The 12497-nt window shown below is 48.0% G+C and overlaps 1 protein-coding gene across 4 annotated transcripts in view; it reads right to left on the reverse strand.

Moving 5' to 3' along the window:
* Window positions 1–12497, reverse strand: part of LOC136579986 (dual specificity testis-specific protein kinase 1-like) — a 53948-nt gene that overhangs the window by 14464 nt on the left and 26987 nt on the right. For all 4 annotated transcript variants that reach the window (XM_066580124.1, XM_066580123.1, XM_066580122.1 and 1 more), the window contains exons 2-3: window positions 10524–10723; window positions 2609–2730 (exon numbers count right to left, since the gene is read on the reverse strand). In XM_066580124.1, the coding sequence (XP_066436221.1) occupies window positions 2609–2730; window positions 10524–10723 (322 nt within the window). The remainder of the gene's footprint in view (window positions 1–2608; window positions 2731–10523; window positions 10724–12497) is intronic.

Consider the following 12497-nt stretch of genomic DNA (forward strand, 5'->3'; position numbering starts at 1 on the left):
ATTCTTACAAGACCCTTCTCCCCCTTTAGTTTGGTGGGTCAGCGGCTCTAGGAAGAGTCCTGGTTTTTCTCCCATGTAAGTATTATGGGGGCCGCTGGGTTCTAGGTCTCCTCTCTTACAGGACCCTTCTCCCCTTAGTTTGGGGGTCGGCGGCTCTAGGAAGGGTCCTGGTTGTTCTTCCATGTAAGTATTATGGAGGCCGCTGGGCTCTCGGGAACTTTCAGGGCAGCAGAGATGTTTTTGTAGCTCCTCCAGATCTGAGCCTCCACACAATCCTGTCTCTGAGCTCTGCAGGCAGATCTTTACTCATGGCTTAGTTTTGGCTCCGATATGCATTGTCAGCGGTGAGACCTTCTATAGACAGTGCGGTCTTATGTCCAATCAGCTGAATTTCCCACAGGTGACTCCAATCAAGGTGAAGAAATATCTCACAGATGATCAAGAGAAATGGGAGCCCCAGAGCTACAAGTGTCAGACCAAGGGGTGTGAATACTTATGTCCATGCAAAATTGTAGTTTTTCAGTTTTAAAAAGTTCACAAAGGCCTCTAACATTCTGTTCTCACTTTGTCACAATAGGGAACTGAGTGCAGAATGGTAGGGAACACAAGGCAACAACATTAAATGTTAAAAAGTGAGAGGGTCTAAAGGCTATCCGAATACAATGTATATATTATATGGTTTTCTGCTGCTTTAATGGCTTCCGAGGACGATTCTCCAGCCAGCACAGCGAGATGCCACCAGAGGGTGATTTAGCGGCACTTGTACTGTACTGCCTCCCTCATCTCAATCCATCACCCAGCCCGCACCCTCCGCTCTCCTAACAAAACCAGACTGAGCGCCCCTTTAATTCGAACTTCTCATTCCCGCCTCCAAGACTTCTCCAGAGCAGCACCGGTCCTCTGGAACGCACTACCAAAGGCTACCCGGCCAATCCAGGACTCGCAGAACTTCAGGTGTGCTCTAAAAACGCACCTCTTAAGGGAGGCATACCACATCCCCTAAACCAAACCCCTCTGTAATGCTGCCTGATAACATGCTCCCTGACCTACTGGCTGCAATTCCTGCTAGCCTCCATCAACCGCCCCCGGCAGTCACACCGATCCTGCCATCACACGGCTGAACATCTGACCATTGTCTGTGTGTATAGCATCCTTCACTCTCCACCTCGCCATGCCGGGCACATCTCCAGCCCCTTTACCTTCTGTATCTCCCCATTATCTGTAGTATGTAAGCTCGTTAGAGCAGGACCCTCACCCCTATTGTTTCCATCAACTGATTACTATGTAGCCGCGGTTCTGTAATTTTTGTACTTTTGTCTCTCTGTATCCCCGTCTATGTAAGCGCTGCGGGATATGTTGGCGCTATACAAATAATTGTTGTAGTCAAGTGTGTATGCATGGCTGTGAATGAATGCTGCACCACCGTCTGCCACTAGAGGGCGCCAACCCCATGCAATAAATATTGCAGGCAAGGAAGGAAAACACTCTCTTTTCAATGGGTGAATATGGAGCAACCTCCAGCCAAAAAAATAATCTATACGGTACTCGACAAAAGATCTAAGTTTATTGGTAAACAGTAAATGCGTTTCGAGGTATAGGGACCTCTTCCTCCGTACTCGCTGGGGAAATACGCCCCCGACGGTGTATCTCAGCAGTTGTTCTTTTGGCACTGAGGCTCAAATGAAGTTTATACAGTTTAATGTTTGGCTATTTTTGTACACAAAAAAAAAATATTAAAAAAAAACAAAACATAAATATTTTTGTGCCGCTGCATTTTACTGTCCCTCGACGGAGCTTAGGGGGGCTTGTTGTTTGCAGGATGAACTCTAGTCTTCATTTATCCACTTTTTGGGAACCCAGAACATTTTGATTGCTTTTTTCTTTAGTTTATTTCTCAGAAGCAAAATTAACAAAATCTGCAATCCGACGCTCTTTACTTTAAATGGCGTTCGCCGTGCGGAATAAATTCATATAGGTTTTGGTTTTAAAACTTTTTATTTAAAAAATGTATTTAATTGCTGCATTCAGAGACCCCCGACATATTTCAACGGCCCTGTGAAAGGTTTTTGGGTTGTTTTTATTCATTTTGAATTGGTACCATTTGTTGATTTATGTGAGGTTTTGATCATCGATATACAAAAACATGGCGATAATAGCGCATGGACGTGCGCTGCGGGGGTTAAATAACGTGCTAACCTTTGGGTCATTACGAACGCAGCGATAGTAAAGGGGAAAAGGTGGGCTGTTGACATTTTTAAGTTTTTTGGTTTTTTTTACTTTGTAACTTTTTATTTTTGTCCCACTGGGGGACTTGAATATCAGCATCTTTTACATTCTTCTAATACACTACAATACCTCGGTATGGCAGTGTTTCAGGAGGCTCATAGGCCACCGTAGACAGCAGACCCAAGGACCATATTCAAGCCTCCGGTTGCCACAGCGTTCTACATGGCACGGTCGCATTTAAACAAAAACATTTAAAAATTGGGGATCCGTGGTTTCTTAGGTCCATGCTCTTAGTGTCATCCGGCAGCCAAACATCAGCTCACCGTATATATCAAAATGATATAACGACTGCCGCCGCCATCCTCCCTTCCCCGGCGCTCACCTGACAATGTTGGGATGGGACAGTTTCTGCAGCAGGGAGATTTCTCGCACAATCCCCCCCTCATCCACATCGTTCTTGTAGATCTTCACCACCATGCTCTTGGAGCCGGCGCCGTGCGACACCTGCAACGGGAAGAGAAGATATCAGCGGCGACGATACGCCATGCTAGTCTGTACTATCCTTTTAAGAAGAGCCCATCTACCACTACCTGCAGGCACACTGACTTAGTGGTACGGTGGGTGACATCTGTGCCTGGGCATCTACTGCTGCTCAGAAGAGGCAGAGAAAGCTGGGTGACCACCATACAACTACCCCAGGATCAGCTGTAAGGGAGCAGTGCATGATGGGACATATCACAGACCCCGCGTCGCGGCCGCTCCGTAATAATACAGACTCTGTTCTCGGTTGAACGAAAGCCACAACAAACAGAAACGGAAACGACGTAACCGAAATATTATCCACTGCATAACAATGGGCCGAGTGTGTGACGGAGAGGACACCGTCTGTCCATCCCCCATACTTTACACTGCAGCCCTGCTTGTTCGGAGTGGCTGTCGTCTATAAAAACAAGTTCATCAGGAAGTCTGTGTGTCAGCTCTCTACTCCCTCTCCATTGTCATGTATTGCTTCATTTTCATTCTGGGAGGCAAGAGGAAAAAAAATGTGTGTCTACCTGGAGACCATCAGCAAGCAGGCTGCTCTTAGCACTTCATTTTCATACTGGAAAGCCCGGCTGAAGGCCCATTTAGACAATGATTATCAGTCATAATTTGCTCCAAATCCGTCTTTTAGTGATGATCGTTGTGTCTGGCTGCGCTGACATCCGGCAGTTTTCGTTATCCCGTCGCTCATCGTTGTCTTTCAGCGTGCTGACGATGAGCCTTATCAGGGATTCACAGCGGGATACAGCGGATACTATTGTTTCATCCCGCTCCCTGATGATAGGATGAGTATGAAGAACAGAGCGGTCCAGCTGTGTTCTCCATACCTCGCTTGGAGCGCTCGGCTGTATAACAGCCTGGCGTTCCGTGGAGAAAACAGCTGGATATGGCTGCCTGCACACGGGCGGATCCGCCGCTCAAAGCCTGCATAGGAGTGCATTACAATACGCACTCCTATGCAGACGGCCGCGGCAAACAAACTGCGGCATGTCCTATTTCTGTGTGGGGCTCGCAGAGCCTCGCACAGAAACGTCACTCACCCGGCCGCCAGCTCCGGTCTGCGCATGCGCCGGCGGCCCGGCAGCCGGCACATGAAAGAGCCAGGGCCGCCGGGCGTGGGAGAGTACACGCTCGTCTCTGCAGGCGCTCGGGTCGGGTCCCGCGGCGAGAATTCTCGCCACCGGATCCGACCCGCTCATCTGCAGGCGGCCTATAGAAGATAAGCGGGGACACCACACTTGTTCTCTGCATCCTCCACTCGGATCGCTCGGCTGTATGACAGCTGGGCGCTCGGAGCGGAGAACAGGTGGCCCCCCGCTTGTCTTCTGCATCCTTCAGAGCGCAAGGTGATCGCTCAACGTTTGAGCGATCATCTTGCGATGTTAATAACACAATGATTACAAAAGACATCTTTTGAGCTATAACCGTTTAAATGGGCCTTTATAAATACACTCTGTCACAAACCCTCCGGCGCCCCCAGAAGAGGTTGTCGTTTTGCTGCAGACCCCGTCCTGCGGTTCCATCTCAGGCCGATATACAAATGATGAGAGTTGTGGTGATTAGATGGACGGTCTTCTCACCGGAGACCCTATAAGTGATTCCCCCCTTGGCCTATAAGAGGCTCTCGGAGGCTCCTTGTGTGTAGTGACCTCTTCTTCCGCTTGTAGAGCTTGTTGGCCACTAGACGCCTCTACGACGCAGAGAAGAGATTTCACCCCGTTACCAGAGAGGGGCGCATTATTGGGATGGGAGAAGCTGGATGGCCGTATCGAAGAATTGTCCCCCAGTGGTCGTTTGGACCAGACTGTTAGGAGGTGTTGGGACCAGTGGATGGGGGCACACAAGGTGACCGGGCTCAGGACGCCCCCTACAGACCACCAGTAGAGAGGAGCGTCTGACCAGACTGTTAGGAGGTGTTGAGATCAGTGGATGGGGGTACACAAGGTTACCGGGCTCAGGACGCCCCCTACAGACCACCAGTAGAGAGGAGTGTCTGATCGTCCGATAAGCACCAGCAGCTCCAATTGTTTCATTGTCTGCCATTGTACACCCGTGTCTGTTGGAACCATTTCCAGGCACTTGGCTGAAGGACATTTGGTCTCTCAGCCCCCATTACATGTACGGCCTCTGACCCCCACCGTCGCCCCCATTACATGTACGGCCTCTGACCCCCACCGTCGCCCCCATTACATGTACAGCCTCTGACCCGCACTGTCGCCCCCATTACATGTACGGCCTCTGACCCCCACCGTCGCCCCCATTACATGTACAGCCTCTGACCCCCACCGTCGCCCCCATTACATGTACGGCCTCTGACCCCCACCGTCGCCCCCATTACATGTACAGCCTCTGACCCCCACCGTCGCCCCCATTACATGTACGGCCTCTGACCCCCACCGTCGCCCCCATTACATGTACGGCCTCTGACCCCCACCGTTGCCCCCATTACATGTACGGCCTCTGACCCCCACCGTTGCCCCCATTACATGTACGGCCTCTGACACCCACCGTTGCCCCCATTACATGTACGGCCTCTGACACCCACTGTTGCCCCCATTACATGTACGGCCTCTGACACCCACTGTTGCCCCCATTACATGTACGGCCTCTGACACCCACTGTTGCCCCCATTACATGTACGGCCTCTGACCCCCACCGTCGCCCCCATTACATGTACAGCCTCTGACCCCCACCGTCGCCCCCATTACATGTACGGCCTCTGACCCCCACCGTTGCCCCCATTACATGTACGGCCTCTGACCCCCACCGTCACTCCACATTACATGTACGGCCTCTGACACCCACTGTTGCCCCCATTACATGTACGGCCTCTGACACCCACTGTTGCCCCCATTACATGTACGGCCTCTGACCCCCACCGTCGCCCCCATTACATGTACGGCCTCTGACCCCCACCGTCGCCCCCATTACATGTACAGCCTCTGACCCCCACCGTCGCCCCCATTACATGTACGGCCTCTGACCCCCACCGTTGCCCCCATTACATGTACGGCCTCTGACACCCACCGTTGCCTCCCTCTGCACAGGTGTCGTGAACTATGAAACTGAGCGCTACGGGTGGTACCGGGTGTCTTCAGTGATGAATCCAGGTTTAGGCCTCCCTCACACAGGGCGTTTGCAAAATGCTGCCTTTTCAGCCGAGTTTTCAGCCCAGCTGAAGAGGCTGCCCATTCATTTCAATGGGAGACACTCAGCTGAAAACGCCCAAGAATAGAACATGCAGCGTTTTCAGCCCAGTGTGAGCAGCCCCATTGAAATGAATGGGAGTGTTGTACAGCGTTTAGCACAGGGCTGAAAACGCCCTGTGTGAGGGAGGCCTTAGTTTGGGTGCTGACGACGGCCGTGTTCGTCTCTGGAGACCTCGGGGTGAGCGCCCCAGTCCTGACTCTGCTGTGTAGTGGCACACTGCCCCCTGCTGGTGTGATGGTCTGGGGGGCCATCGCATCCAGTCGGTCCTCCCTAGTAGTGGTACGAGGGACAATGACAGCTCAGCGATATGTTCAGGACATCCTGCAGCCACGTGTGTTCCTCTCATGGTGGCTTCCAGCAGGATAATGCTCGGCCGCACACAAGGGGGTCCCAGGAGCCCCCACAACATTGTCACACTTCTGTGACTGCCCGGTTACCAGATTCATCACCAATGGAACATGTATGGGACCATCCGAGACGCCAACTTCCACGGCCTACAAGTTTACACGATCTAGAGGCTCAGATACAGCAAATGTGGAGGGATATGCTGCAGGATACCATACAGAACCTGTATACCTCCAAGTCCACCCGTATCACATCTTGTATCCAAGCTACAGTTGGTACAACAGGGTACTAGAGCCTCCATGCCCGCCAGTATCACATCCTGTATCCAAGCTAGAGGCAGTACAACAGGGTACTAGAGCCTCCATGCCCGCCCGTATCACATCTTGTATCCAGGCTAGAGGTGGTACAACAGGGTACTAGAGCCTCCTTGCCCACGGTATCACATCTTGTATCCAAGCTAGAGGCAGTACAACAGGGCACTAGAGCCTCCATGCCCACGGTATCACATCCTGTATCCAAGCTAGAGGCGGTACAACAGGGTACTAGAGCCTCCATGCCTCCCATATCACATCTTGTATCCAAGCTGGAGGCAGTACAACAGGGTACTAGAGCCTTCATGCCCTCAGTATCACATCTTGTATCCAAGCTACAGGCGGTACAACAGGGTACTAGAGCCTCCATGACTCCCCGTATCACATCTTGTATCCAAGCTAGAGGAAGTACAACAGGGTACTAGAGCCTCCATGCCCATCTGTATCACCTCTTGTATCCAAGCTACAGGTGGTACAACAGGGTACTAGAGTCCCCATGCCCACCCATATCACATCTTGTATCCAAGCTAGAGGCAGTACAACAGGGTACTAGAACCTCCATGCCCCCCGTATCACATCTTGTATCCAAGCTGGAGGCGGTACAACAGGGTACTAGAGCCTCCATGGCTCCCCGTATCACATCCTGTATCCAAGCTAGAGTTGGTACAACAGGGTACTAGAGCCTCCATGCCCGCCAGTATCACATCCTGTATCCAAGCTAGAGGCAGTACAACAGGGTACTAGAGCCTCCATGCCTCCCATATCACACCTTGTATCCAAGCTAGAGGCGGTACAACAGGGTACTAGAGCCTCCATGGCTCCCCGTATCACATCCTGTATCCAAGCTAGAGGAGGTACAACAGGGTACTAGAACCGCCATGCCCTCCTGTATCACATCTTTGCTATATGTGTTGAGGAAACCAATATGGCCGCCATTCCAAGCCCCATGAGATACCACTCAGCTTTCCCAGCCCCTGAAAAGATTACTTTGCTTGGACCTCACATTACGGTGCGTTCCACCGATGCTAACGGCAGACTGATCCGGTCGTCCCCCCTTTACCTGCTGTGCTGCCTGTCAGTCTTCACCGCAGTTCTGGCATTCATGATGGCGGCTCAATTCCTTTCACACCTGGGAGTAGAAGCTGAATATCGGGAGGAGTGGAGGGATGAACCAGCGTCCCGGAGGAAGCCACAACGCCACGTCTTATAACACTCTCTGTATCTAATCCTGCCGTGTGCGATACAGCCTGCTGTATCTAATCCTGCTTGTTGTATCTAATCTCACTATGTGCGATACAGCCTGCGGTATCTAATCCTACAGAGTGCGATACATTCTGCTGTATCGAATCCCACCGAGTGTGATACACCCTGCTGTATCTAATCCTGCCACGTGTGATACAGCCTGCTGAGCTGTTGTATATAATCCTTCAGTGTGAGATACAGCCTGCTGAGCTTCTGTATCTAATCCTTCAGTGTGAGATACAGCCTGCAGAGCTGCTGTATCTAATCCTTCAGTGTGAGATACAGCCTGCAGAGCTGCTGTATCTAATCCAACTGACTGCGATACACCAGTAGGCTGTATCGTGCAGAATAGAATTGGATACAGCAGTTTAGCAGGCTGTATCACACACTGTAGGATTAGATACAGCAAAGTGTATCGCACACAGTATACAGCCTGCTGTATTCAATCCCACCATGTGCAATACAGCCTGCTAAACTGCTGTATCTAATCCTGCCATGTGATACACTCCCCAGGTACGCTACTGTAAACTCCGCCTCTAAAGACGCCATGTGCTTCCAGTAATAATCCGATCGGGTCGCTTCAGAGCAGCAATAAAAGCGTCAGTGAGACGCAGGAAGCGCGGTCATCCGCCGTGATCAGGGACTACACTGCAATATGGGAATCGTTTGCGGTAACGCTGCGCTAACCGCCATCTTCTCCTCTATGGGCCAGAACTGGTAAGCAATGCCCATGGCAGCCAGGGGGCGCCCCAGACAGACATCACCCTCCAGACCTCATTCCCATCCCTGCAGCATCACCTCCATGCTGCCCCGCCAGCTCACGGCGCATTGGTTTTGTGTAGGGTAAGGGGCGCCGGGCTGTAGTGGAAGCTCAGGGCGCAGTAATGGCGGCAATCTCGCCGTCAGCCAGCTTTTACAGAAGGAGCTACAAATAATGGGGGTTTATTCCGCTACGAGCAGCAGGTGTCCGTGGCGCTCACAGCGCACCTTCATTCATGACCCGCCATTGTTCGGGCCACTATGTCCGGCTTGTGTTACAACCTTTTAACCCCGAGCAGAGAACACAATGCTGCGGGCAGCGCGGCCTGAAAGAACAGGAGACCATTAATATTTAAGCAGCGGCAGGTCTCCGATGTCACCGCCGCCTCACCCGGCGAGTATCACAACTGATGCCTGCCCGCCCCAACTGCGGGCGCAGATTAAATATTAAAGGCGACACTTGTCGGGAAAAACAAAGAGACTTCCATCCAGAACCAGCTGCCTGGCGTGGGTGACAGGCAACCATAGCCGCCATCGCAGCCCCCCCACCCCGGAGGATGGTACACAACATTTATCGCACAGTACCCGGGCAAATTCCTATTCAGAGCTCTGGGAAAGCTGGGTAACAAAGAATGTGGGGTCTATAGTAGTAGCCATAGTTCACCTATAGGGGAAGTGCCTGTAGCCTGTCATTGTGAGCCATCTAGTACATGAATAGAGTGCCAAGACTGTGACAAAACTAAATACGTGAGTTTTAAAACATTTTCTAAACAAAAAGGGTAAAATGTGCTAAAAAGGATCGTTTTTTTCTTTACTTCTTTTAATGTTTTTTTTTTTTTGCCTTTTTTTGGTTACATTTTTCTGTCCCCCTGCAGGGGACTTGAACCTGTGATGCTACCGTGTTTCCCCGAAAATAAGGCAGTGTCATATTAATTTTTGTTCAAAAGGGTTTACCTTTTTTACATGTATAGCTGCCTGGACACTATTTAAATTGATTTTTTTAATTAACTGTTAGCAGGGCTTAATTTTGGAGTAGGGCTTATATTTCAAGCATCCTCAAAAAGCCTAAAAATCATTTTGCATCCTCAAAAATTCTGGAAAATCATGCTATGTCTTATTTTCAGGATATGTTTTATTTTAAGGGAAACAGGGTATGATGGCTCTGATAATACACTGCAGTACTTGTGTACTGTAATGCATTAATGCTTCTCATACTGATGACAAGCCATGGTAGACCAAGATACTCTGATTGCACTGTGAAGGGCCAAGGATGTCACAGAGGGAGCACCGACCCTCTGTGAATACTTTACATGCTGTGATCAACATTGACCATGGCATGTGAGGAGATAACAGCAGGGATCAGTGTTCTCTGTGATTCCCACTGCAGCAGCAGGAAGCTGGCTGTCAGTCACAGCTAGCTCCTGCTGCGGATGGCGCCCACACCAGCCATAGAATGTAAGTTTACGTCCACTTGCCAGAAGGGAATAAAAAGGTAATTTTGATGTCCCACAAGATGGCGAGAAAAATACGGTATCTGTCAACCAAAATTTAAAAAATGAAAAAAGGTATCACGTGGTCAGTACAAACTCCAGGAAAGGCAGGAAAACATGCACATCCGTGGAATTAAAGGGGAATTACATGGAGAAGATGACACCTCTCAGGGCTTAAAAACCTCTGATCTGACTGGTTTGTTACCGAGGATAAGAGAGATGCGAGAAGTCTTCTATTACACATATGATGGCTCCTCATGGGAGGGGCTGGGACCGCCCCTGAAGAACAATCAATACTACAAGATTACTGAGGAACATCACAAATCACCGAAGTTAGTAATTGACTTAAATGCAAATAAACTCCACATGGATCATAACAGAAAAAGGGGTCACTTACTTTATAAACTTTGGAGAAGAATCCACTTCCTATTGGCTCAGCACTGAAACTCTCCCAAAACTCCAACTTCCTGACAGCTGTTCGCAGTTTCTGCCACCGATCCTCTTGGTAGTAGGTATCCGAGCACTCACCATAATATGGGCCGGGACTCACTGTCTCAGGAGAGAAAAGCCCTGACTCACACATGGTGGGAACGGCCACTGAAAAAGAAGGACAGGAGCTATAATACAACTCGTAGACTATTATAATGAGCAGCATTTAGGGTTAAAATCCTAAAGCTCCAACTACACTGCTCAAGCAGCATCCCCTAGCTGCAGGTAGGTGAGGGAGAAACTCATGATCCATGTTGTCCTACATAGATGAGGCAGTATTACACTAGATATTTTCTGGTACATAAGGGCGCAGTACTATAGTAGTTATAACTTCTATAATAGTGCTCCCATATGTACAAGAATATAACTACTATAATACTGCCCCCTCTGTACAAGAATATAACTACTATAATACTGCCCCCTATGTACAAGAATAAAACCACTATAATACTGTCTCCTATGTACAAGAATATAACCAGTATAATACTGTCCCCTATGTACAAGAATATAACTACTATAATACCGTCTCCAATGTACAAGAATATAACTACTATAATACTGCTCCCATATGTACAAGAATATAACTACTATAATACTGCCCCCTATGTACAAGAATATAACTACTATAATACTGCCTCCTATGTACAAGAATATAACTACTATAATACGGCCCCCTATGTACAAGAATATAACTACTATAATACTGCCCCCTATGTACAAGAATATAACTACTATAATACTGCCCCCTATGTACAAGAATATAACTACTATAATACTGCTCCCTATGTACAAGAATATAACTACTATAATACTGCTCCCTATGTACAAGAATACAACTACTATAATACTGCCCCCTATGTACAAGAATATAACTACTATAATACTGCCCCCTATGAACAAGAATATAACTACTATAATACTGCCCCCTATGTACAAGAATATAACTACTATAATACTGCCCCCTATGAACAAGAATATAACTACTATAATACTGCCCCCTAAGTACAAGAATATAACTACTATAATACTGCCTCCTGTGTACAAGAATATAACTACTATAATACTGCCCCCTATGTACAAGAATATAACTACTATAATACTGCCCCCTATGAACAAGAATATAACTACTATAATACTGCTCCCTATGTACAAGAATATAACTACTATAATACTGCTCCCTATGTACAAGAATACAACTACTATAATACCGCTCCCTATGTACAAGAATATAACTACTATAATACTGCCCCCTATATATAACTACTATAATACTGTCCCCTATGTACAAGAATATAACTACTATAATACCGCACCCTATGTACAAGAATATAACTACTATAATACTGCCTCCTATGTACAAGAATATAACTACTATAATACTGCCCCCTATGTATAAGAATATAACTACTATAATACTGCCCCCTATATACAAGAATATAACTACTATAATACTGCCCCCTATGTACAAGAATATAACTACTATAATACTGCCCCCTATGTACAAGAATATAACTACTATAATACTGCTCCCTATGTACAACAATATAACTACTATAATACTGCTCCTATGTACAAGAATATAACTACTATAATACTGCCCCCTATGTACAGGAATATAACTACTATAAAACTGCCTCCTGTGTACAAGAATATAACTACTATAATACTGCCCCCTATGTACAAGAATATAACTACTATAATACTGCCCCCTATGTACAAGAATATAACTACTATAATACTGCTCCCTATGTACAAGAATACAACTACTATAATACCGCTCCCTATGTACAAGAATATAACTACTATAATACTGCCCCCTATATATAACTACTATAATACTGTCCCCTATGTACAAGAATATAACTACTATAATACCGCACCC

Source organism: Eleutherodactylus coqui, chromosome 10 (assembly GCF_035609145.1).
Source record: "Eleutherodactylus coqui strain aEleCoq1 chromosome 10, aEleCoq1.hap1, whole genome shotgun sequence".
Lineage (NCBI taxonomy): Eukaryota > Metazoa > Chordata > Amphibia > Anura > Eleutherodactylidae > Eleutherodactylus > Eleutherodactylus coqui.